Raw genomic sequence first — 27,257 nt, forward strand, 5'->3', positions numbered from 1 at the left:
AGCATTTTCTCACATAGCTCTGCATCCTGAAAGAAGGTCCCTCCCTCAGTTGATATATACTTTAGTGGGGTGGAGAACAAAGTGGCAGGAAGAATTTATTTGAACTCAAACAAGAGCGGGGAAGGCATCCAGGCATCAAACAAAACCTGCACACAGACCTGGACATCCATCTTCTGGACACCTTCACTTTTTTGTAAAAGCCACTAACACAGTGCCTATTTCCAGCCTCTCCTCCCCCAACCCACCTGCCTGGAAGTCCCTTTTCCTGACGATCACTGGTAGTCTTCAGGTGTGGCTGGTCAGAGCTGTTGACTTGGGCTGCATTCAGCACCCCAACTCTTTTCCTCTGGGGCACCTTTTAAGCATGGTGGCACAGCGCTGATGTCAGGGCTGGCACACCCACGCCACTCTACAAACTGCAATAGTTTGGATTGTTTACAAACATGTCATATGTAAGAATCAAAAATATATACATATGGAGGGATGCGGGAGCCAACTTTTTTTTCTATTGCCTAAGGCCAATGATATGCAGTAGAGGGTTAACTCATAGTCCACTTATTTTCTGTTAAGTGGTAGGAAAGGGTTTCCATAAGACTTTGTTTACTCTAGGATTGAGTAATGGCCTGTGTGGTGTGTGGTTGTCACAGCAACCCATGCACCAATTAGCTGTGTGTTCAGGCACAAACAGGAAGTTGAGAGGCTAAGAACAGCAACCAAAACCAAAAGTCAGCCATAGGCCATTACTGTATGCTGCAGTGGGCTGGAACTCAACAAATGAAAAATCTGAATTTTCATTTTCCAATAAGCAGTATTTGAGCAAGGATCAAGTTACTGTACTTTAAAGAGCCATTATGCAATAGCTAAAATATCTGCATGCATGCTTGTTGAAATAACACTGTGGCAAGAAAATCCCTGTTGGCTTGTTCTTTGTAAAGATTATTCTTTCAATTGACAGGAGAACAGCAGTGAAACCAATCTCTCAACAGATGTATCAAACATCTGTGTAAATCTTTGACTAACACATACATTATGGGACATAGTGTGTACCTCTGTAAATATGTTAATGGATTGAAACTTGAGAACACAGTCTGTTATAAAATTGGAGAAAAACTTTTAGTACAACAACATTACAAAACAATCTTTTTATTAAAATTTGCATGTTGATCCACAGGATTAAGAGTTACCCATGACTGTGCTGTGACACACTCAAACGTGTGTCATTTTGTAACTAATTGAAACACACAATCAGGCGCACACAAACTACAAGCATATACAATTTCACATACAGTAGAAGTCACAAATGTGGACTTGTTGATACAAAATAGATTGGTTTTTCATCATGTCACGTAAATAACCATAATAAAAAATGTATTTAACATAAAGAATCAGAAATATTTTATTTTGGGGCAAAAATATACAAATCGAATACTTGTCCACCTCAGATTAAAATGTCCCTTTATATAAAAATATATGTATATAAGCATGCTTAAAAGGCATCTAGATAAATTACCAAGTGCATTTATTTACTTCATCCTTTAATCCAATGGATGGCATCCCCTTAAAGTCAAAGACAAGGCTGCTCTTCAAAAGCGACTGAATGCACTGATTGTTTTACTTTTGCCCATTCAAGACTTTGTCCTTCTGATGTCTGTCTTCTATTAGACACCATTTGAAGTATAAAGTAAATAACTGAAGAAATCTGTCTGTACTAAATGTTGATGTTTTTATAGAAGAGTTATTCGTTTTTTTAAATCTACCTAAGGTGTTTGATACGTTTTTTTCCTCGTTAAATCATTTGCGTTTTATATAAACAAAGTCTGAGCGGCTGGGCAGGTCTCGTATGCTCTCGGTCATTGGAAAGATAGTAATCAGCACAGCTATTCTTCTATAGTGAGCAAATGGCCATTGTCAAAATCTAAATTCAACCCTCAAATACATTCTGAGGCACATAAGTCAGACTTCATGACCAAAATTATCCTATTGGCATTTGTAAGGGGACTGGTTTTTAGGGGCAGTTGTTCTTTAAGGCCTCTTCTGCTTTTAGCCATCTGGGGTCTCCAATAGATTGACTGCAAGCTACTAGTAGCAACACAAAAACATTCTGAAGGTATACAGCAGAAACATACAAGACACTGCTGGAGCCCAGGTACTATCTAAGCAACACAACACAGAAAAGACCTCCTAATAAGACACACACCATATATGGCATTTTCCAGCTTGTTGTCCAAGTTGGTCTATGTGGTACTCACGTTTTTCCATGCCACATGTAGCTAATGATTTTGAGTTAATAGAAATATATATATATTCTACTTGTATTCCCCAAAACCTTAAAACTACAAAGTAGGATTAGCTGGACAAACTATATGCAAAGTGTGTCATTTGTATCTAGATGCACTATGAAACACAATGAATCACAATGAAATATCTTCGGTTTTCTTCCAGACCTAAATGAAAACCATCTTTTCGATTTGGTTTCATAACTCTACGAACAATTGTAATTTTTTTTTAAAGGGTTATTTTACTAGTTGTACTGACAAAAATTTACAGAAAACAGTACTTTCTCTTGTATGGTAGGACCTAGGAAAAAGTTCCCTGTGAGACAAAAGATGACAGTGCCTAATAAAAAGCTAACAAGAAACAGTAGCTTGCAACATTCATTTTTAAGTAGCTGACATGCCCAAACATTTTGGAGACCCCTGGCTACAGACAACTCAGCCTTGAATGGCGACACACATTCCCATCAGTGCTTTCCTTAAGGTGCAAAAGCGGTTTGCCATTATGCAGACATATCAGTATGTACATTATTAACAGTGGGCCAAGAGTGGAAAAGATGCCCAACATAAACAGTTTCACAGTTTGTAGATTCATTCCCTCCCATCACAACTAAAAGGCCCTGAGATCTTGGGAGGTTAAGACTGGGCAACAGTACATATTCTACAGCTCACAGAGCCCCATACACCAATTCTGCACTGGATCTCCTATAGCCCAGTCCCAGTCATTCCTATGAGTAGGCACTCTGGTCCAACAAGAAGCCCAGCAGTGATCAATGCTGTTCCACACCAAGCCTGCCACTGACCGTCCCATATCTGGTCCTGAGTCACGGTGCTGTCAGGGCTTCAACACGTTTTGACCGAGGACTTGGACACGTCTGAGGTCTTCATGATAACGCTGGCCCGGGTCTCTGCAGCAGAGACCTGGCTGGAGGAAGCCTGCTCTGACGGAGGGCATGGGCCTGCTGACATGTCCCTGTTCCAGGGGGTGTTGCTGTAGCTGATGAGGGGCATGGGGTCCCTGGTGCTGGTTACTTTGAAATTGGTTACCTTTCCAGCAGTGACAAAGGTAGCCATGCTAGGTAGTGAGCAGGAGGGCACCCTTAGCACTGAAGAAGAAAAATTTGATCCCCACATCCCTTCACGAAGATACTGCAAGTCACAGAAAAGGAAGGGTTAATTCAGCCAGTGCTATAACCATTCAAATACTAGTGATATGGTAAACCTGAATTTAAAGTTGGCTACTACTATATTTCTGAAGATGTTCAGTACATAGTATACATCTGTTTTATTTAAATTTCCCTCAAAGCCGTGCATATCTTCCAGGACAAATCCCAACCAGTACATACGCAAGAAGATCAACTTCAGTGACGTCTTCAAACTAGTTGGCACTATTTAGAAAATGTATAAATTGTATTGAATCAACAAAATATCAGCCCAATAATTTATTTTTTTACATTTAAGTTACATTTAGCAAATGCCTTCATCCAGAGCAGATTAATCTATCTCCAAGATTGAGTGTGTGATTGTTTTGTAGACTGAGCACAGCCATTGAAGAGGAGTGGACCAACATTCCACAGGCAACAATCAACAACCTGATCAACTCTATGTGTGTGTTGTACTACGTGAGGCAAATGGTGTTCACACCAGATACTGACTGGTTTTCAGACCCCCCGGACCTCCCTAATACAGTGAAGCTGCACATTTTAGAGTGGCCTTTTACTGTGGCCAGCCTAAGGCACACCTGTGCAATAATCATGCTGTCTCATTGGCTTCTTGATATGCTACACCTGTGAGGTGGATGGATTATCTCAGCAAAGGAGAAGTGCTCACTAACACAGACTTAGACAGATTTGTGAACAATATTTGAGAGAAATAGGCCTTTTGTGTACATAGAGAAAGTCTTAGATCTTTGAGTTCGGCTCATGATAATTTTTATAATTTTGTTCAGTGTATTTGTCCCATTGTGTTAAAATATGTAAATATATAATAAGTAAAATATATTTCATTAATGACAAGCCTTAATGTAAAAATATTTTGAGTTGTCAAAGGATGTAGGCATGCATCAAACACCAGGCTATATGAAAGCTATTTCTATGTGAACATTTAATGATAGTAAGGCACTTTGATAGGCCTATTTTAACCTGAAAAGTCCTCTAAAATCTATTGGCTACTGTTAAGAAATATGACTGCATAGCCTTAGTGTTCACTATAAACACTCTCCAGAAATTGCACAGAATCCTCACATAGCAACATTTCTTAGTATGTCAAAAAAGGGGGGAACACTGGCTATTGGGATCAGCATAAATCATTAGTAGATACTTTCTTTGACATAACAATTCTTACAAAACAGCACATTTACCAATAAAAATATAATATTTTGAACACATTAAAATGCATATGTGAATATTCTTGCATGTCTACTAGCCCTCTAGAACTTATTCTAAATACTTTCTAACATACTTGTCTCTGTAATCTGCTGCGCTGTGCATGTATTATCCAAACAAGAAACTTTAGACTAGAAGAACCTAATGGCATTTATGGAACACAATGGAACACACATCCACATCCAGATGTTCTCTTCCCGCTCAATGTGTGCATGACATTCTACAAGTGGCCCAAAAGCTGTCTGGCGGCTACTTAAAATATCCCCATCACATCCGCCATCATATTTTACAGTAGGTATGGAGTTCAGTACTACATACTGCTTTTTTGTCTACGCAAACAACCCAACTGGGGTGTAGCCGGACAGCTCTGTTTTCTTGTTTAATGAAGAGTGGACACTCACTGTCCTTACATATTTCTTAATTTCTTAAACTGATATAAACAGTGACACTGAGAGAGATGAACAAGACACAGAGTTTTAACGGGTATCGAACCCCGGTCTATGGTGTTATGACTGGGCCACAGCGTTGCACAAACAGTTCCACTTTCATGTCATCCACCAGATGTAAACACATGGACTTTGCCTCACAGCATTGTTACTTTGTTACTACTGGATGCATGTGCTTGATTTGCAATTGGACTTTTCGAGATATGAAATTAGGTTTAATAATTATCCAGGGTACAAAAGTAAATCAGGTAATCAACATAGAGCTGCCTTCAGTTTTATTTTTTTCTTCACATCAGAACAGGAACTGAAAATACAGGAAAGGACTAAAGGTAGAAGTGACAGCATGCCACCATGCTTCAGATTCTTAACTGGAAAGCAGTAGAACTGGCTATTGTTTTGACACGTTAGTTTAAAAAACAAAATTGTGGGCTTCAAGTGAAGGCTTGTTTATCTTTTGATCGGCCCGGGTTAATGATTCAGCTGTGTGTATGTGTCTGTGTACCCAGGCAGGCCCAGCCATGCTGCTCAGCCCTATTGGAATAAACCAATGCTTCTATTTAAGTGCTCTCCCCTTACCTTAAGAGAATAGGCCAGCTATAATAGCAACATAAATAAAAGCTAGCACTCTGTGATGCACATACTCTATAAAGGTGCACAGGGTTAAAATGAAGGGCTCCTGTGCGCCATTCCATCTTATAAATACATGTGTCTGTTTTCAGTGATTATTAGGCCAACGATAGGACAATTTTTGAATTTGCTTTGCTTCTGTGGGTCTACAGCTTTCTTTGTGGGTCTACAGTGGCATAGTAAATACAGGTAGTGCTTAAGCCTTACTTCTTTGGAGTCCTCTTCACTTTGCACACTGTCAGTGTCACTCTCTGTAAAGCAGAACAGAAAGAAGAAGCATGAAAACAGACAACTCAGGGATTTCCAGATGAACAGGTTAGAGAAGGATGGGCGACATGAAAAGTAGAGATATCATTTTAACCGTTTATGTAATAGTGAAGCTCTACTAAGAATATTTTCCTGCTGTTGGATGAAACTTGTAATTCGGTTTTGCCACTTTCCTTCACTTTTTCTTACAAAAATTACTGTTGCTATAAATAATTTGGAAGCCTTTTTTCGATAACTTAAAATACTATTTCATTATTTCATAACTTAATGTTAGATGTTTCCAGACACTGAAAATAGTCAAGAGCTTGCAGAAACTGTAATCCATGATTCAGTTTAATTCTAACAGCCATTACATATTGCGTGTGTGTTTACCCTGCAATTATAAATGATACAAAAAAACACTGTTCTTAGAAAAATCACCCTTCTGCTGGGAAAACACCATTCTGAGTGTACAGCCCATGCAAGCAGTTTCATATGACAGATATGAAAATGATGTTAGAAACTCAGAGAGGTGATCTAGACATTCAAGCACTAGCATGTTTCTAATATAAGTAGGATTGTGCCTGTTTGCTAGACAATAAAAGAAAGTGTAGCATCAATAGATCATGACAGAAATAATGCTTGTTAATGGGATCAATCAATCAAATTTATTTATAAAGCCCTTTTTACAACAGCAGTTGTCACAAAGTGCTTTACAGAGACAGGGATGTGTGTTTACAAAATAATGAGTGTTTACAAAATATTTTACACATTTCTATTGATATATTTTGGCTAGGCTACTTTGAAAGAAAGTAGTCATACCTCAGAAAATGAGTAACGCAGATTACAAACAATTATTTTCAAGGCTTATTTCTTTGAAAATGCTGAATGCCTCCTTGACAGACTAAGGTAAGTGTTGTGTGCGGTACTTTACAGACACTGTCCTTCCTCTATCTCCATCTGATCTGTTGACACCAACAATCATTTAAATGTTATGACACATTATATTAGTCAAACATGACTGGCTATTTTGCATATATCTACAAGTATTGTAATTTTAGATGTTCAGATTGGGATGATTGAAATTACACCCCCATAAAATGTCTCCTCTCTGGATTGACGGGTACATATTTGACTGTGGTCCTGAAAAAGCAAGCGGTCACTGGTGTACAGTTATGCGTTTCTTATCGGTTGTGTGGTGCATTGGCACTGAAACCTATAAATATGTTGCATTATAGTTATTTCAAAATGTTTTGGTATGAAATGTTACCCTACTTTCTTCTCTTCCAATTTCAGGGAGTCGGGTTTGTGATTTAACCAGTGCCTCATCTCAACAACACCTTGTGGCTACTCATCACACTGCTTAATCAACCAGGAAGTATTAACTGGTACATGTGCTAGAGGAAAATGCATTCCCATGACAACCACATCAGTTAAGTCCACAGTCGTACCTGAGGTGATGCTAAGGCACGACAACACAGGGCAGCCCTATGCGACATCCACCCTGGGAAGCACTAAGACAGGGCAGCCCTATGCGACATCCACCCTGGGAAGCACTAAGACAGGGCAGCCCTATGCGACATCCACCCTGAAAGGCACTAAGACAGGGCAGCCCTATGCGACATCCACCCTGAAAGGCACTAAGACAGGGCAGCCCTATGCGACATCCACCCTGAAAGGCACTAAGACAGGGCAGCCCTATGCGACATCCACCCTGAAAGGCACTAAGACAGGGCAGCCCTATGCGACATCCACCCTGAAAGGCACTAAGACAGGGCAGCCCTATGCGACATCCACCCTGAAAGGCACTAAGACAGGGCAGCCCTATGCGACATCCACCCTGAAAGGCACTAAGCCAATTTGCACTGCCTTCTACTGCACTCCAGGACCTGTGTGAAGTTGGCCCCCCACCCAAAGCAAAACTTTGGCAAACTTTGTGCCGTAAACATTTTCATTTGTGCTGCTATCATTTTATAGATATTAAATATTTTATAGGTCATCCTGAGGTCGCTCAGCACCCCAAAATTCTCAAAAACCATCGAAAATAGTCCTATTTGTTTGTGCTTCATTTGTGCTGTAATATTTTTCGTTTGTCCTGCTTGGGTATTTTATATATTTGAAATTTAATTACTGGTGATGACGTCCCTAAGCCCCCCAACATGCTAAAAATGTTGTCAAAAGAGGCTCATTCGTTTGTGCTCTGTTTGTGCTGTAAAAAATTTAATTTGTGCTGCTATAATTTTATAGATATTAAAGAATATTTTATAGGTCATCCTGAGGTCACTCAGCCCCCCAAAATTGTCTAATTTGTTTGTGTTTCGTTTGTGCAGTTACATTTTTTTTTATATTATAAATTTAATTATAGGGGATGACATCACTCAGACTCCCAACATGCTCCAAATTCAACCAAAATAGTCTCCTTTGTTAGTGACCTCAGAATGACCTACACAATTTTATTTGATAACAAAAAAATGACAGCAGCACAAATGAACATTTTAACAGCACAAACGGTATCTGGCACCAAGACATTAGCAGTAAACATTTCAAATGTTTGCTATGTGTCAGGGAGCATTATCCTGCTTAAAGAGGCCAATTCCATTAGGGAATACCGCTGCCATGAAAGGGTGCACATGGTCTGAAACAATGCTCAGGTAGGTGGTACGTGTCAAAGTAACATCCACGCGAATGACAGGACCCAAGGTTTCCCAGCATCACACTGCCTCTGCCGGCTTGGCTTCTTTCCATAGTGCATCCTGGTGCCATGTGTTCTCCAGGTAAGCAACGCACACGCACCCAGCCATCCACGTGATGTAAAAGGAAACATGATTCATCAGACCAGGCCACCTTCTTCCATTGCTCCGTGGTCCAGTTCTGATGCTGACGTGCCCATTGTAGGCGCTTTCGGTGGGTGATCACAGGGGTCAGCATGGGCACCCTGACTGGTCTACGGCTACACAACCCCATATGCAACTAACTGTGATGCACTGTGTATTCTGACACCCATCTATCAGTACCAGCATCAATTTGAGCAACAGCAGCTCATCTGTTGGATTGGACCACACGGGCCAGCCTTTGCTCCCCACATGCATCAATGAGCCTTGGCCACCCATGACCTTGTCGCCAATTCACCGCTTTTCCTTCCTTGGACCACTTTTGATACGTACTGACCACTGCAGACTTGGAACACCCCACAATTGCTGCAGTTTTGGAGATGCTCTGACCCAGTCATCTAGCAATCACAATTTGGCCCTTGTCAAAGTCGCTCAGATCCTTACACTTGCCCAATTGTCCTGCTTCTAACACATCAACTTTGAAGACAGAATGTTCACATGCTGCCTAATACATCCCAACCACTGAAAGGTGCCATGATAACCTGTCAGTGGTCATAATGTTATGGCTGATCGGTGTATATTTTATCACAAAACTATTACAATTGCCCTGGTCTATAAATTCCAGACATTTTGGATTTTGATTAAAAATGTACAGTAATATGCAATAAGGTACACCTATCCAGTATTGGTAAGTAGCATATTTTGCCTGTATCTGCTTCAAGGTTCAATGTGTTGTACGTTTAGTTATGCCGTTCTGCACACCACTGTTGTAAAGCCTTTTTTCAGCTCAAACTAAATCTCCACAGACCTGTGTTATAACCTGTGTGTCTTCCCCATTCTAATGTTTGGTTGAACAACAACTAATCATCTTGAACATGTCTGCGTGGTTTATACACTGAAATGCAGTCAAATAATTTGATGATGGCTATTAGCGTTAACCAAGCAGGTGTACCTAATAAAGTGACAGGTGAGTGTAATTATTTTATGAATGATGCAGTCATACATTTGTCTTTTTTATTTTCCTTTGTTTTTTATTGCCTGAGTCTTCTCTAGAGCAGAGACTGATTGTAAGTAAAGATGATCTGCCTTTCCAGACATTTCAGGATCTTAACCCCCAGGAAAGGGGTAAAGTAGTTTCTTTCTTTATTTATTGAAAGTAGTGCCTCCTCTATATTTATTCTAAACATTTAATGTCTTTACATTACGTAAATGTATTCATAAATTAATTTTCATTTATTGTTTATGTATCTCAATTTCCAGGAAAGTTTTGGAAACATTTTATTTTGACAGTAATGCCATATAACTTTAGAAGTCAGGTCGATCAATATCTACTAAAAAACAAACCGTACAGAAAAACACATTATAAGTGTTAAAAAATCCAACCTAATACTCTGAGTCTGACACTTTCTGTGTCAAAGGCACTTGCAAGCAAACCATTGATGTATTCTACAGTAAGGACAGGAGTTTGTTTAATGATTGATGATATTGATGATTTAGCCACGTTTATGAAAACAAGCACTGGCATGGCTTTGAGCTATATAAAGGGAAGAAATCCACCCGTGTGGACATTAAACTGCACACCACAGTGCTATACTAAAATAAAGGTCAGTAGTGGTGTTAGGGTATGAGATGGGATATGAGTACTGACCATATGAGGACACAGGGGAGATCTGGAGTGGGTATGGGTGGCTGGAGCTGACCGCCTGCTCCTCATTCTCTGTGGTCACCTCGATGGTTTGGCAAACATACGGAAGGTCATCAATGATCAGCTGATCATCCGCAGGACTCTGACTGTCCTGATGAAAGTAACCTGAGAAAGCAAAAATTACCCGTGGTTATTTCACTGTCCTTTAGGGGTACAACCTATAGAACCAATTATACCTTCATGAATATAAGACATTAAGTGTAGACTAGGCCTGCACGATTTGAATAGAATTTTGAATCATGATTTCTTAGGCCAAATATTGCAAGTGTAAATTAATCATGATTAAATTCATTGTGATTTTCAAACACTGGGATGTGAACAGCGTAGATAACCTCATTTTTAAAATGAGCTCATAGAAATAATAAGCCCTAATCCGTAATGTAAAATTTGTTTGGGGGACTTTTTAAAATATTGTTTTAACAAGATAATATTTTTGAATAATAAGATAATATCTTGTTATAACAAGATAAAAAAGTTTAATGTATTGATATATAATAAAGACAAAAATAAAGAAGGGAAATGGGCCTGCCATTATTGACATGGGAGTGGTGTTTCACAGATTTTCTGCCATTGAAAGATCCACCACTGATTTTATTAATTTAGTATTGAATTTGCTCTCAATTTGACAACTCTGTTATCGGCGACCATTATAACACATACACCCAAATGGATGTAGAGGATTTGACAAAATATCTTGCCCCAGGAGATGTATCGCCCAGGAGATGATTCGCCCAGGAGTGAAAGAGAAAGAATTTCACTTGCTTGTTAAAAATAATGGGTCATGTCAAGAGCAGGGGGTGACGGTCTTTCTTGGAAAGCAAGAAGACAGGTAGCCTGCAGACTACTCAGGCCATATAGTATCCATATATATAGTATTTATATAGTATCCATTATTTATTATTCAAGGCTCTATTTGTTCATATGTTCTTCGCTTGTATTTTCTTCTGCTGTCTTAATAAAATTTCATTTGTTTGTTTCTAAATATTACACTTTATTGTTGCTTATTTAAATGCATGACTTACTGACTCATATAACCAACTTAACTTGATTATTATCAAACTAAGCCTACTTTATATAATTATATAATTATAGTGATGATAATAGCAATAAAAAGAAAAAAGTGATCAAGAAGCAAAAGAGATTTTTTACATTTCATTACAACAACTAAGACTACGTCTCACTTAAGGAGACAGAAATGGCCTTGTGCAAAATAAATGTTACATGGGTCCACTTGTCAGGAGCCTATATTGTGTGCACTACAGCTGCGACTTTTGCATCGTTGCATATATTTAATAGATTAGTCCAGGTATTAAAGTATGAACAACACAAATACTTCCAAAACTGCTAAGAAAGACTTTCTGTTTGCTATGAATAACACCGAGCCCCAGACCACTACTGGTGTACTGCAATAATGACGGAGCCCCAGACCACAACTGGTGTACTGCAATAATGAGGGAGCCCCCGACCACTACTGGTGTACTGCAATAATGACGGAGCCCCAGACCACTACTGGTGTACTGCAATAATGACGGAGCCCCAGACCACAACTGGTGTACTGCAATAATGAGGGAGCCCCAGACCACTACTGGTGTACTGCAATAATGACGGAGCACCAGACCACTACTGGTGTACTGCAATAATGACGGAGCCCCAGACCACTACTGGTGTACTGCAATAATGACTGAACTGATCACTTATGGGCGACGTGTAACAATCAGCTCAAGCGAAGTGCGTCCCATTCATCATTTTCTGGAGCCAAAAATTACAGGAGCTGGAAATTTGGATATTGCACATGTCAATATCTTAATTCTGATAAACACAGGCAGCGTAGAACCGTGGTCGTAAATAGCACCATCTTCCCTACATAACGCACTACAATGTCCCATGGGCCCCAGTCAAAAGAAGTTTACTATGTAAGGAAAAGGGTGCCATTTCAGAATCCCAAACTGACTCTGTTTCCAAAGTCGTTACCTTTGCTCTCTGTAGCGGACTCCTCTTTAATCTCCTCCTTCAGCACCACCTTCACCACTGGGGCTCCATGCTCTCCAACAGATCCATTTGCACTCTCCATGGATGGGGACTCGGGCTCCACCGTTTGCTTGGGTGACAGAGGCAGAGGTTGTGGGTGACTCTATCTTTACCACCATTTTGTATTTTCCATGTTAAATTAGGAATATAAAGTAATAGATTGAATGTGAAGTGTACTGTCAGTTATGCACTGAGGACTTCTGTCAAAACAATATTGACAATAATTATTACCTTATTCTTTCCCTTCTCACCCCTTTTCTTTCCTAGAAAATGCATCAACATGACAACAGACATCAACATAACATACATCAACGTGACATCCCCCTGTTGAAAGGTGCTCACAAACCAATCTATTTCAGGGTGTCAATATCAAGTCTAGGCAACTGCCTTATGGAGAAAAAAATGAAGATATGATGGTTTGACTGTTGATGGCTAGCAAACAGCAATACAATTACATCTTCAAAAATTATAACTGTGCATCAACTCAACTCTATGTTATCAAGTGTTCATAACGTATTGCAGAAAAGGAATTTGACAGTGGCTATACTAGAAACCTGCTAGTAGTGCAGGAATAAGCAGAATCTAATTTAAGTGATAACCTTTCATTTGGTTTCTAGACATTAGTACTAGACATTTCAAATTCAATCACTGTCCCCACCGGGCTATAGAGATAACTACTTACCTTTCTTGTTTTGGCGCTCTGATGGCGACAGCATCTTGTACACTCTGAAAGCGTTGGTTCCTTTCTTAATGCTCTTGTCTTTAACCTCCTCAATATCCGGCAGAGAGTTCATTGCACAGCGGAAATTGGCCTTCCATGTTTTTGGGTCTGGTTTGTCCGTTCCTACTTGATATTTTCCTGAATAAACCAAAAATATACTTATAGGAGGGTCATACTGTACATGACTGAGTTATCTTACTGGTATTGTTCATTTTTATAAATAAGGAATTTTAAAAAATCATTTTACATTTTAATATGTACAGCTGTATCCTAAAGTAATGCCACCATTGCATGTTTTTCAAATAATTTGCATTAGTTGAAATTGACAAGTATTTACTCTCCGAAATTATTTATTTCACTGCTAACATGACAGAAACTTTGTTTTAGTTTCAGAAAGTAATATATCCTTTTATTTAGAAAGTAAACAAATGACAGTGACAAAATTATTGACACCCTAGACTCAATAATTTGTAGCACAGCCTTTGACCAAAATAACTACAATCAAGCATTTCCAACTCTGTACTGGCAGTTTGGCCCACTCTTCTTTTGCTAACTCCTCCAGTTTTCCTAGATTTGAAGGGTGCCTCCCAACAGCTGTTTTCTGATCTGGTCACAGATTTTCAATAAGATTAAGATCTGGACTCAATGCTGACCACTTACGAACAGTCCAGCGTCTTTTCTTGAACCTTTTTTAAACGTATATGAGGTCGCCCGCTGGAAGACACATGAGCTAAGACAGAGACCCCACTTTCTGACACTGGGTGCAACATGGCGCTCTCCAGCATGCCACAGTATTCTCCTGATTTCATCATGTCATGCACACATTCAAGCCACCCAGTGCCAGAGGCAGAAAAGAAACAACCCAACATTACTGAACCTCCTCCATGTTTGAATGTGGCAAAGATGTTCTTTTATTAGAAGGCTTCATTTAGCTTTCTATAAACATACCAAAATTCCAAATTCTCTGGATATGGACTTAGCTTTGAGATTGTCCATGCTTGGCTACAATCTTGTGTCTGACCTCTTAAAAAACACATTTTGGTTTTTCGTTACTTTCTCCATGCTGACCGTGATACAAGCAGTGACACCAAACAAAAGAATGAGTCCATTTTAACTGGTTGAATTTGTGATTTTCACTTGCTTGAAAACTACTTCTAGAAGGTGCTAATAATATTGTCGAGGCTAGTTTAGGATTTATTTCTGGAATGAGCTAAGATTTTGTACAACAGCAAAGAAATAGATATGTGGATACCATAAGATTTTAGAATGTTAATTGTTTTCTATAATAAATGGTGCAATATTTGAATGAAGGACAATACTTTTAGCCACAACTGGAATTATTTTACTATACCAGTATGAATAGCCCAATTCTTGAATAAAGGAGCATCTTTTTCCAAATCCCAGCCATGTCTTGCAGCATGCATCCATGGAATCTGGAAGATCCTCTTTTCCTGCAGGTTCATCATAACAACGATGAACATACTTCAAGTGTTGGCAAATACATAATAATCAACATATCAATGTGTTTCCTGTTTCAACATACAGTACATAACAGCAAGAAATTCATAATTTCAAAGGTTTAATAAAAAGATGGTGTCCAATGGGATGTTTTAGCTCATACAAGTGCCTGCTAGTGTTCTTGGAGAAAGGAGGGGTTACTGACTGGGTTTAAAAACAGATGCTTGTGTGAATATGGTGATTTTCCATATAGATATTGAGACAAAGTCTGTCAATGAAAATACATTTTACTCACTCTATTAACCCATTTCAGTCCAGGGATTAGGGAAGAGTTGATCTGTTCCTCTAACCATGGACGCATTCGCATCCTCTCCACGGGCATGGTTGCCTGTAGATGTGGAGAAAGGGATATGAGATTACAGAGAATTCAGTGAAACTGAGAAATAAATGAAGCCTTCACTTTGCTTCCTTTCTACAGTAAAAGATCAGAAAACATTTAAAGCCAAGAGGGTCTAACTCCTTGAGGACTGCATCTGGTCTTATTCACAGAACCTACTAGAGAGACAGAATACATATCTGCTGCAGAAGGGTCACAACAACACAGGAATAGGTGCAGTTGTATTATATTACATGTCCACCTTTAGTCTGTTGATGTGTAATAAAACGCACATGATAATTGAAAATAGGTTAATTCAAATAAGGAATGTGATGGCCGTTTATGTGAAACCTAGTTATTTTCGCGTGAATGGTATTTTACGATCAAAGTTCATTCTAAAAATGCAAAAAACTTCCAAACCAATAAATATGATATGTCAAAATTCATTTTAAATTAATTGTGATTCTTTGTTTGAGCATAAACATGCTTATGCGTTGTTTTAATGCGTTATTAGTACAAAAAATAAAAATACAAACGTAGTTATTATTTAATTAACCCTGCATTGTAGCCTAATATCTATGTAATTAACTGGACCAAGCAGATCCAGTATATTGCCCTGCCTATATCTTTATGAGTCTGATGATAACATAAACAATATGTAACAGGCAACTGCCTGCAAATGGTTACTGTAGGCTAACAATGGTTTGTGACATTCTAGTGCCCTATGCGCCACAGTTGGCTACAAGATAGCTTTCGCTCCATCTCGCCAAGTCACGCTGTCGTCGAACTGACAGCTGCGCAAGTTCAATTATATGAGAAAGGGGCTGACATGTCAACCCAAAAGTGAAAATAAACTTCATTCCATATCTGTTGTCCACTGGATCAACATTCTATTACTTTCGATTGGGGTTTACAACGTCGCTACAAGATTCTATGTACACTAACTCTTCAGCGAAAATAATATGCGGAAAGGTTACCTGCGATAGTGTTCTAATCAGCTTGATGAATCGACAGTCTTCTCCACAATAACAAAATATCCCAATGTAGTTTGTGATTCTGTATACCAAAACGAAAACTTAACCTATTTCAGTGTCCAGATCGAAAGCAAAACAAGTAAAGGAAGTGCCTTGCGTGGAAATCCCCTCCCGATGTGTTTGTTTCACGTCCCCTGGATCTAGATGGCGTTGTACGTGGTTCTGGAGATCACGGAAGTCTGCTCATTGGTCTACGCCTCTGCAACGGATAGCTCAATTTCATTTTCACTTCCTCAGCCCCAATCTGATTGAATTATTGCCTACCCTTTCTGCTCGAGAAAAGCATGAAACGAAACTAGTTGCCCCGTAGCATGTTTCCTAACATGGTGTCTAAAGTATTTATTTTCCATGGTTGTTTTCGTATGTTTTACTGTTGTGATGCAGTGTACATAGCCTTTAACATACCTTAGTCGATAATAACGATGGCCATGATGAAATGCTTTGCAGTGTTTATTTTTAAATGAAAGCAAGACCTTGTGTAGTTTCATGTTCTTCTGAAAGCCAGCAACGAGGTGGTTGCACTTGCCTGGTAGTAAGGTCAGCTAGGCTGTTTCTCCTGGCCCCCACAGGAAATCAAATGTCTTGTGTCTGCAGACAAACTCTTATCTTAAGGCTGCACTGCAAAACCCACCCATTATTTTAGCCATTATCTTTTATTGGACAAGACATTGTTTTCAACAATTGAATTAGAAATAGTATGTTAGCTTTTGAAAGGGAACATACGATTATTTTACCTGTACACATCATAGTATTTTCTGTTGAAGGGAAATGTTTGGCAACTTAAAATATGATATTATTCTGGTATTCAAGGTTCCATTAGTATGTCAAAACTGTATGTCAGAATTTTTTTTACACCAAACTCAACATTTTCATAAAATGTATTTACATTAAATGTTCAGTTTCTTGGATTTGTTTTGTGTGCAGTAAAATAATTTACCATGGAAGTTATTTTATCAATGTTTCTCTTTCTAGATATTAACCTGTGCGAAACTATGGCTGTGGTGGATCTGATTTCCGTGTGATCTTTGGTTGGCCATCTACAGAGCCCCTTTACAATTACTGGGACAGGTAGCATTTTCTTTCTTCATTTGATTTGGCTGATGACCTCTTTAACTGTCAGTGTTGAATGTTAATGGTTAATGTTTAATTCCATTCTGGGCTTGGGACACACTAACAATGGGTCCATGACAGTGTGATTGTAGTCTGCTAGTCACATTGTTTATGGAACATTGCAGATGGAACCGTGGGTGCTTCTAAATAGCGAATTGGTTATAATGGCCTTCAGCAGGTAAACCTGTTTGTCATTTGCTCTGCTTCTGTGCTGGGACTGTATCCCTGCTGCAACTTGTTATCAAACCAGATACCTTTTATCAATTCTGAAAATCAACACTTGGAAAGTGGTGATCTTGTAAACAATTCAAACTGTGAACAGATCTAGATACTTTTTTAATTGGGTTGGTGTCCTTCTCTTGATTGATCTGTTAAATTATGCAGAACATGCCAACAACAGAAAACAATAAGGCAATCAGGTAGTACCTACCCTCTTCCACCCCTTTATATTAAGGTATTTATGAATTGTATGAATATATTCAGTTTATCACAAAGTATTGACAAATTACCTGATGTATTAAGAAGAGTTGCATTTTAAGAGCAAAACAAATACATCACTATAAGTCCACCAATATGTCTGAACTCTATTCATTATCTATTCTTACCAGCACGTTTTATAGGCTGTAATTCAGTAAATCTTTCCTTTTAACAATTTTGATAACTGATGGGAGTTTTTCTTTATGTACAGTCTATTCTTTATTCAGAGAACATACCACTCTGATGAATAATGCTCATTTAATGAAGTTAGATCAAAGCTGAATCCATACATTACCTTATATTAAATCACAGTATTCTTTATAACAGAACTAAATAATGGCATACAGTGTTGGTTGAATGATGCACAGTGAAAACATTTTAAAGCAGATTTGATCTGATTTTGATTTTATTAAATGAGCACCATTAACCAGAGTAGGCTAGAAACACACCCACAGAACTGAAACTGGACATGTGCACAAGGTTCAGGAAGCTCTGGATCTCTTGGTCGGGCAGAATAACAATCCAGAAAAACTCAGATCAGCAACTACCAATCTCAACCTCTAAAATCTAGGCTATGAAAACTAGTGAAAGCTGATGGCAGTAAAAGGTTAGCTGTGCTGCCTAATAGAGAATAAACAGTTGGCTATAAAAAGAAAGACAGACACACTCTGTATTTAGGCTCAGATTGATTTTTTTGCACAATACACCAACATTTTGGCATCAAGTGCCAAGACCAACGTTTCAGCATCAACGTGTCATGTCTTGCCCAAGTAATCACTGGGAGCATAAACACAGTATGCAACGTTGCTTCTCTTGATGAAAAGTCAACTGAATCTCTTGAGGAGTGACTTCTGCGGTTCCTATTTACCCAGCTTGTTATCTATGAATGTTTGATCTCACGAATAACCAGCAGGCCTTAATGGTCCGGTACTTTTAAAATCTCATCTGTCAACAGCTTGCAGGATATACAACCAAGGCCAATTTTAATCAAAGCATTGAAGTGAAATATATCTGGGAAGAAGAGATCTTTGGTCAATTCATATTCAAAGCTATTTGGGCCAGGAACCTTGGAGGAAGACTCAAAATCCAGCACCACCTTGTGGTTGACATATGATCTGCAGGATCTCCAAGACTGTTTTTCTTCCGAAATTATCCATCAGAATGTCATATTTCAGATTTGAAATATGTAGAAATCAAATAAAACAAAACAGATGATTTGCCGACTTCTGTATGGACCTAAATTCTATTATAGTTCTATTAAATTCATGCTACATGTTAGAGGACATCAAAAAAGATGATTCATGAAAAAAACATGCCCAAGTCTTTCCCAAATATTTGCATTTCACAGACGGTCAGTATGAACTAGGAACCATTCTACCAGTTCCTCCTGGGAGTTTAAGCCAGAGGAGATACATAGAGATCACAGTCTTGGCAATGATGCACATTATTCACAGAGTAGATCACTTGGAAAGAGCAAGGCAATCCAGGGTTGTAGACTCCATTCCCATGAGGTGGCAGTTTAAAAAAAGTTGGAAAATGTATGCACTGACTGATCTAAGACACTCTAGATAAAAACATGTGCTAAAATTACCAAAATAATATACGCTATCACTTCTGAACTCCAAATATGGTAGTCATTATACAGTAGTACAGTACAATTAACATGCAAGTAGAAGTTATAATGCTGGGCTCTACACCTTTTTTACAAGTCATATGTATACACCTAGGATGCAAAATTTATGCAATCATAGCATTTTTTTGCCTATAGCATCTGAACTTTATCCAAAGGGCTGCAAGATCAAAGCCAGCATCATTCTTTCCATGAGGAAGGTAGTAAAGTAACAATATAATTACGAGCATTTTATTACATAATCAAAATATGCTGGAGACATAAAAATGAAAAAGGCTATCTTCACCTTAATATAAATTGCATGAAAAAATACATTCAACTCGTCTTAGAATGGCAAACTCAACCCGTCCTGCTTGGAACTCATCTTAAAGCTCAAAAAGACTCTTCTCACTTTGACTTAAATAATAATAACGACTTGCTCCCATTACTCATTGTAAGTACTATGTAAAAATGTACATGCATGGACAGCCTTCCTCCCCTATAATAGTGAGTTATTAACAACACTGTCCTACTCCATGCCACTCTACAAAGCAAGCTCATTACTCATTACACCCACTGGAAGAATCAGGGCCTGGGGAAGGGGTATCAAACATCAGCTTTACAGGGAACAATATCACCTGTTGGTTACACTGTTGTTAAACCTATAATCAGCCTTAACCGGTTCATTACCTAGACATGTAGAGGCAAAGAAAACTGTTTAATCCTATTGATGGAACATCCTTGACAAATTTATGGATTTGGCATGTAAGTATCTCTGAGAGGAAGGTTAATGAATACTGTTTCCAGAGAGGACGTACTAGCCTGGGGGCCAGTTACCCCTCCCAAATGTATTCTCTGTCCATACTCAGCAGTGTCTCCTCACAGATTTATTTAGTCAGGTTGGGTGCGCTCTTCCCTGGATTTGCCTGTCAATATAATAAACAGTTACATGTTGGTGTCCAGGCACTCCACAATGGGTTTATAATTGTGCTGTACTAGGACTCTAAAAGCAGGAATATTAACACATGCAAATGAAGTACTAAACTGCAGGAACCTGGCCTAGAGCTGGCTTGGGGTTTACAGGACGAGTATTATCGGGATACGCATAGCTGTACTCCCCTGATAGAACCTCCAAAAAAAACTCAAGGCCTAAAATAGACAAGTCAAGCTTCAAGCACATCCAAATAAAGCACTACACAGGGGGGAGATAAATGATAAAGTCTATGCTGGCGCACAGCTATAAATTACGGGTCACAATTTAACCAATAATAACCAGGACTGCTAGTTGACAGCGGGGTGGGTCCAAAAATACACACATTCGCTAAAGATGACCAAATTGTCCTTTCCAAATTAAGCTTTTATTTAACACCAAACAAAACAACAATACAGTTGATTTGTTTTCAATAGCCGATTTTTTACAAAAGTAGAAAGGATTGAAATATACATATATATTTTTAAACATGCTGATACCGGACTTGAAAGATAAAATAACTTTATTTTTAGTTTCACAGGATTATTTATTTATTTACACTGCATAGTCTGCACCTTTCAGCTCAACTTGGAAGTCGGTCCAGGGCCTTTTGAAGCCTCTCGTTGACAGTCTTCAGCTGATCCTCAGTCCCCAACACACCACGGGCCTCCAGGAGAAGAGCTGGCAGGCTGGAGGGACCATACTATGAAGAGGGAACAGCCATTTTAAACGAAACAATGCTTTCTCATTGGAAGGGTCTATAATAGGTTATTGTGACTGCCTATTCATCTCTGCCCGATTATACAATAAAGTATTCTGTCTGCCAGGTAATTTGCTACATATTTTAGCCTGAATCTGCCATCTTTCAAAGTTGTTGGGTTGACTGTTGAAAATTCATCAGCAATTGAATAATCTCTGAATGACCACAGTATCAAAGCTAATTATTTTATGTTGCTTCAAAAATACTGCACCACTTGTATTCTGGTAAATTCTAAAACCTTTGGTATATAGAATGAAATTGTCAAAGTGTCAATACCCCATAACACATTGCTGCAAAACCTGAAAGAGGCTCTTAGTGTAATTTCTCCAACATAGGGTCAATATGGAGGTCAAATATTTCAACTATTTCTCTCCATACGGCCAATCAGATGATTCTCGATGTGTTTGCATTTTATAGGGTTCGGGATGGAGTCTAATCCAGACTCATTGCAGAGAAGAAAGAAATGTGTGTGGATATGTGTTTGGCCGCAGCAATTTATCTGAATAGCCAGGCAAATGTTGTTTATGCCCTGTGAAGTTTGGCCCTGTGTTAGGTTAAACTCTGAGATGTATCTGGGTAGAACAGAAGGCTTGTTGTTGTTTATGCCCTGTGAGGATTGGCCCTGTGTTAGGTTAAACTCTGAGATGTATCTGGGTAGAACAGAAGGCTTGTTGTTGTTTATGCCCTGTGAGGATTGGCCCTGTGTTAGGTTAAACTCTGAGATGTATCTGGGTAGAACAGGCTTCCTGATGACCTCACCTCCTCCACCTGGTCAGGGTGGGCTTCTCTATGGTCTAGGTAGCTCTTGTGCAGGTGACTCAGATCCTTCAGGAAGGTGGTGCCCTTCCTTATGTCTGTTAGCCTCTGTTCCAGTTGAGACTGGTCCTTCTGCAAGGCCCTTAACTGGATCTCACTTCTAGCAAAGAACAAAGGGGTGTTCCACATTCTGAATTTGGTTTTGTGAATGATATCAGGAATCTGAAGGGTTCTGAATTAAGGAATGGTCGAACATTTCTCCCAGCTGATAAAACATTTAGGAAGCCTGAATACGGTTATTCTTGCAAAGTCAGATATTGACAACAAATCTCATCTTTATCCCTATGGAGAAACTATACTGGCAAAAAAAAGTAATATTATTTTTAAATATTGATGTACATTCTTCCTTACCCCACAGTATACAAACATAACTGATCCAAGTAAATATTTTGTTACCTTATAAGTTCGTTTTTGGCTTCGAGCAGCCTGGCTCTTTTTTGGTTAATGGCAGCATTCATCTGAAAAACAACAACTGAAGGCTGATGACTGACCTCATGAAAATATTTTGACTGGAAAAATCTTCATAGTATACATGTCATGGAACCAGTGTAACAATGTGTTCTAAGAGATACTCATGTCTACAAGCTTCCAGAGACCTAGTGAACATAGAAGAAACACTTTACCTTTGCATTTTCAGTTTTCAGGACTTTTAGCTCCTTTGAATCAGTTATCTACGGAAACAAAAAAATGAATGAAAGTATGGATGAAAATATTTGCAAAAGTTATTTTTGAAGTTGAGAGTGAATGAGTAACTTACAATTTCTGTGAGCTGATCTTCAAATGAGCTTGAAAGGGCATTTATAGCCTGCTTTACTGCATTAGAATCCAATGTATCACTGAATAAAACAGTGAGAATTGTTATTTTTTGCACCCTCATATTTATTTTTGATAATGATTACTTTGAAGATTTCTATGCCTTATGGACAATGAGAACTCACAAATATTCTGACACAAACTCCAAAAATGAATCCAACACCACATCAAGGTCAATGGGTTTTTTTACATTCCTTTGTCTCGGCTTGTCTCTTTGGGAAGGACCAGAACTTCCTGAAAAAGAAAAAAAGACACATACAGTACATTTGAAATATACTGTAAATATTCTATAAAATATCTCCACAATTTCTTGATATCCAATCCTTATATCCCCACAGCAACTTTCAAGATGCTACAGCGCGATGAGAAAAGGAAATCCCTACTGAACATGCCACCCTCCCACTTTGGGCAATGGCCTATATGCATCACCCAATGGAGGTCCAAGCCACCTGTCAGCCACAAGGCTTGAACCTAGACTGAGGTGGATAACGTGGCACTTTGAAAGAGTGCCTTCAACTCCTGCACCATCTGGGAGATCCTAGAATACAACCAATTACTCTGGTGTATATTGTTCACAAATAATGACATTTGGGTGGAGCAGTGTTTGACCAAGGTGGTCTTGAGAAGACTCATTGTGTTGCTATAGAGGATGTATTGCTGAATAAAGATCTCACTCAGTTACCCAAGGACCCCGATGATGACTTCCTCCTTGGTCCCTGCAAACTCCTTCTAGGTACCATAACTGAGGACTTCCTCTGCTTTCCCTGATAGACCTGTGAGGCCTTCTTCTTACTTGGACTCTGTGGGTGAAAGGGGTGGTTAAGTTTCCCTTTTTGTTAACAATCAAGTTTAGCTGCAGTCAAGAAACAGGCAGCATATCAAAACAAATAGCAGTAAATGATAAACATGTGATATCATAGATCAGAGTTTCTCTTCTGCCTCCCGTCCCACTAGACATTACATATTTTTGGACTGGCACACCTGTTCCTGTAAGTCAAGGGCTTGATGATTAGTTGACTCACTGAATCAGTTGTACCAGTTTAAAAACAAACAAAAACAGCAAAATGACTTGGTGGGCCAGAACAAATGGTTGGGAAACCATGTCCTAGATAACAAGAGATAAATAGTACAGTTCTCTAAAAGCTGGTTTCCCAAACCTCTCAGAGGGTATTTACAGCATCTAGCCACAAGGAGGAGCAGCACTGTCTTGGCTGTTCTTACCCAGCTAACGTCCTCATCTGTCAGGTCCTCTGAAGACAACCATGCTCTACGTTTCCTCTGAACAGGTTGAGGACCACAGCCAAGAGCTGACATGGCATTGTCGCAATCCTCTTCGTTTGCTGATTCCTGTGAGGAAGCAGTAAATAAAAAAAGGCAACAAGACCCTGCTTTCAGCAACAGTGTCATCTTATCCTAAAAAATCTTATTCTCAGACCCAAGTGTGAAAAGTCTGCTGGACCAGCTAGTCAAACCTATATATTGTTAGCAAATAGAAAGACCAGAAGAAAGTCCTAGCATAAATGCATTGGTTTTATATAACCAACCAATCTCCCTGGCTTGTACATGTCTATGTTCAGAGCTGATGGGATAAATGTAATACCGAGTCATCTTCATTTGTGTCCAATGCCTGTTTCTGGGGGGCAGATGTCTCACTCTGAGCTCGTGTTAAATCCTCTCCGCCTTTCACCCTTGCAGATTTCTTTTGGGGCCTTAAATTATAGATGGAGAATAAAGAAACCGTATTAGTTTACAATCAGAACAACTAAGATCTCCCATTTTGACAACAAACCAGTTTTACCTGGTTTTGGGTTTCACTCCAAGTTTATTCTGGCCATTTTTCTTTGGTGAAGATTCCTTCGGCACAACCACTCTGCTAGACTTCCTTTTGGTCTGACCTCTTCCAGCCTGTGTAGGTATTTTGGGGGTTTCAGAATGGACTTTTTTGGATGGGCCCCCTCTTCCATTAGCTTCCCCCTCATTGGCTGCTGCCTCTTGGTCCTGAGCTGATTTAGGGCTGAAATCTTCCTCAAGGGCAGTGCTGTGCAATGGGTTACCTGGAAGGTAAATCAAGAGACTTGTTATCGAATAAAAGAAAAAGAAAAAAAGACATTAAGTCAAAATAGGTTGGTTTCCAATTCACCATAAATATCACACAAATCAAGGAAACTGGCTTTGCCAATCGTTGACACATTCGGGGAACAAAGACTGGCCGCTGGTTTAGATTTCTGAGCACCGTTTGATGAATCGATCTGAGGAGACATTGAACAGGGAAAACTTTACTAGCTAACTGGCTCCTAACAGCTGATAAATGTACCCAACTAACATGTAACAAAGATTTTACTGAGTTAATGTTTATTTCATAAAAACAGAACATTGAAATAGATTAATTTGGTACTGATCTATGGATTTAACATGAATGGTAATACTGATATGCATTGAATTGAGGACCGAATGTTTCACCAGATGAAACCAACATTTACGTTTATATATTTGTTCAAAATAATTACCTAGCTAATAACTTTTATACACAATATCATTAATTTGTGGACCAATAAAATGGGCAACAAACCTCAACAAGCTGCTTTTGCAAATTCTGTAGTACTTTAGTAATCTGGCTCTTCTTACTGTATGGAGGAGATAAGAGTGTTGAGAGATTATTCGGGAGTTGTTAAAACATGAACTTTGCTTGATGGCAGACAGCTAATTGATCTAACTAGCTAACATAAGTTAGTAAGATTACATTTCAGTAATTTAGCGCTCTTATCCAGAGGGACTTATTGGAGCAAATCAGTTAAGTGCCTTTATCAGCTCTCAAGTTTTAAACCAGTGACTGTTAAATGTTTTGGGGGGAAAACACACACAAAAGACCATGTGTGTTTTGTACAACAAAGGTTGAGAGAATCTGCAAGAAGAATGGGGAAAACTGCCCACCTGTGCAAAGCGAAAAGAGGCATACCCAAAAAGATTTCAAGCTGTGATTTCTGCCCAAAATGCTTCTACGAAGTACTGAATAAAAGGTTATGAATACTTAGGTACATGAGATATTTTAGTATTCTATTTTTAATATATTAGCACATTTAAAAAATATATGTTTTGTCAATATGGTGTATTGTGAGTAGATTGATGGCAAAATGCTAATAATTATAAATTATGTCTATAACACAACAAATGAGGAGAAAGTGAAAGGGTCTGAATACTTTACAAAGTCAATTATATACTCTATGTATGTGTGTGTACATGTTATGAGGAGATGGGATGAAATTAGCAACTTGGAATCTAGGAATAAGATGGCCACTGGAAATTTAGTAAAGACAACTGGGTTAACAACCCTCTTACAAGATGTGACCTGGCAAAGACAGTCCTAAAGACAGCAACCTATGTAAGGAAATGTCCCCTTTACTGTCACATCCATAGCCGGGTGAATACATGAATTATGGCCCCAATCAAGGGACGTAGAAATCGCATATAGGAAAATATTAATTTCTTATCGCGTTACAAAACTATACCTCTCCAGGCAAATAGCTACAGCCTACATGGACTACTGACCGAACAATACTTTACCTCATGATGATGAACGGACGGGTCTCAGACGATATACCGTTCCAAGATGAGAATGTAAGGTTTTACTTATTTGTTTAAAAACAAGTAGCAAACAAAAGATATTAGGTTTAATAGGCAGGTCTACCAAAGAGACAGTTAGCAGACAAGCTTGTTACGATGTATTTGTTTTCTTAATGGATCAGCTGAACGTTTGACTTTCCCGCAAAAACAAATCAAAAGTTATCGCGAGACTTGGTCGCAAGTTAGTTTGAGTACCACCAACATTATTGTCATAGAGTGATACCCATTACATACATTCCCCAGTTCCCAGAATTGTATTATTAGCGCCCATTATTTACGTATTCATACCGACCGACACCGAGCCATATGTTGTGAATAGGCTGCGCGGCGCATGTTGGGTCATGTTTGGACAACGAGTGTGCTCCATCAAGGAGTGAAAAAAAAAATGTTCACGAACTGTGTGAATAAGAACACGAATATATATATATATATATATTTTTTTTTTTAAATCTTCTGAGATATGTAACGTTTTCTTTGTACAACCAGACCGCAGTAGGCTACCGGATTCAAGCTGGTGAAAGACTGATACATTCTCCAACGAAGACCAAAGAAGACGAACTGCAGTGAAATTGTTACCACGGCACCATGGTTACCTTCATGCCCTTAAAGTTACAGGTGACATTTTTAGTCACGTCAGATATTTCGGTTAAGACACAGTCACAAAAGTTAAAGGAATACTATGTTACTACTTACTGGGAACATAATTATTTGAGAAATATTACACAGCATATTCATGCTTTGTTTTTTGTCAAACCGATTTGATCTATCAACCACAGTGGCTGGTGGACCAAATTGTTATTTTTGCATTATGGTGTTTTATTAAGTGAGAACCTCGTTTAGTAGTCTTGTCCCTGTATTCACAAAATTCCCTCCCTGAGTATGAGGAGAAAATAGTAAGTAAATGAATTACCAAAATGGTTAAGTGTTCACCTGGATCCAATTTGATAGAGAG

General features: G+C 38.8%; 2 protein-coding genes across 2 annotated transcripts; both read right to left on the minus strand.

Moving 5' to 3' along the window:
- Positions 1-1,127: 1,127 nt before the first annotated feature.
- irf2 (interferon regulatory factor 2) lies at positions 1,128-16,674 on the minus strand. The gene is made up of 10 exons (XM_010898366.3): positions 16,535-16,674; positions 16,073-16,328; positions 15,015-15,107; positions 14,613-14,712; positions 13,223-13,399; positions 12,772-12,803; positions 12,484-12,610; positions 10,456-10,617; positions 5,938-5,981; positions 1,128-3,422 (listed from the first exon to the last, which is right to left on the minus strand). The coding sequence occupies exons 3-10, from the start codon at positions 15,099-15,101 to the stop codon at positions 3,117-3,119; spliced, it is 1,035 nt and encodes a 344-aa protein (XP_010896668.1). The 5' UTR covers positions 15,102-15,107; positions 16,073-16,328; positions 16,535-16,674; the 3' UTR covers positions 1,128-3,116.
- Positions 16,675-19,669: 2,995 nt separating this feature from the next.
- On the minus strand, positions 19,670-26,526 carry cenpu (centromere protein U). Its single transcript, XM_010898387.4, has 14 exons — positions 26,246-26,526; positions 25,254-25,308; positions 24,825-24,933; positions 24,483-24,738; positions 24,285-24,393; positions 23,906-24,031; positions 23,367-23,484; positions 22,810-22,918; positions 22,629-22,707; positions 22,495-22,542; positions 22,268-22,329; positions 21,815-21,971; positions 20,871-20,998; positions 19,670-20,251 (listed from the first exon to the last, which is right to left on the minus strand). Exons 1-13 carry the CDS (start codon positions 26,248-26,250, stop codon positions 20,879-20,881), a joined length of 1,353 nt encoding a protein of 450 aa, XP_010896689.2. The 5' UTR covers positions 26,251-26,526; the 3' UTR covers positions 19,670-20,251; positions 20,871-20,878.
- Positions 26,527-27,257: the final 731 nt, after the last annotated feature.

Source organism: Esox lucius, chromosome 4, assembly GCF_011004845.1.
Source record: "Esox lucius isolate fEsoLuc1 chromosome 4, fEsoLuc1.pri, whole genome shotgun sequence".
Classification (NCBI taxonomy): domain Eukaryota; kingdom Metazoa; phylum Chordata; class Actinopteri; order Esociformes; family Esocidae; genus Esox; species Esox lucius.

What these genes read in the sequence shown, in the direction of transcription:
- irf2 (XM_010898366.3), bottom strand. Translation starts at nt 15,101, where the DNA reads ATGCCCGTGGAGAGGATGCGAATGCGTCCATGGTTAGAGGAACAGATC. An exon ending in GACTGAAATGGGTTAATAGA is followed by an intron (nt 14,713 to 15,014) that starts GTGAGTAAAATG and finishes ATGAACCTGCAG; the next exon opens with GAAAAGAGGATCTTCCAGAT. An exon ending in AGAGCGCCAAAACAAGAAAG is followed by an intron (nt 12,804 to 13,222) that starts GTAAGTAGTTAT and finishes TGCATTTTCTAG; the next exon opens with GAAAGAAAAGGGGTGAGAAG.
- cenpu (XM_010898387.4), bottom strand. An exon ending in ACACAAATGAAGATGACTCG is followed by an intron (nt 24,032 to 24,284) that starts GTATTACATTTA and finishes GCTTCCTCACAG; the next exon opens with GAATCAGCAAACGAAGAGGA. An exon ending in ACCCTGACCAGGTGGAGGAG is followed by an intron (nt 20,999 to 21,814) that starts GTGAGGTCATCA and finishes CCCTCTTCATAG; the next exon opens with TATGGTCCCTCCAGCCTGCC.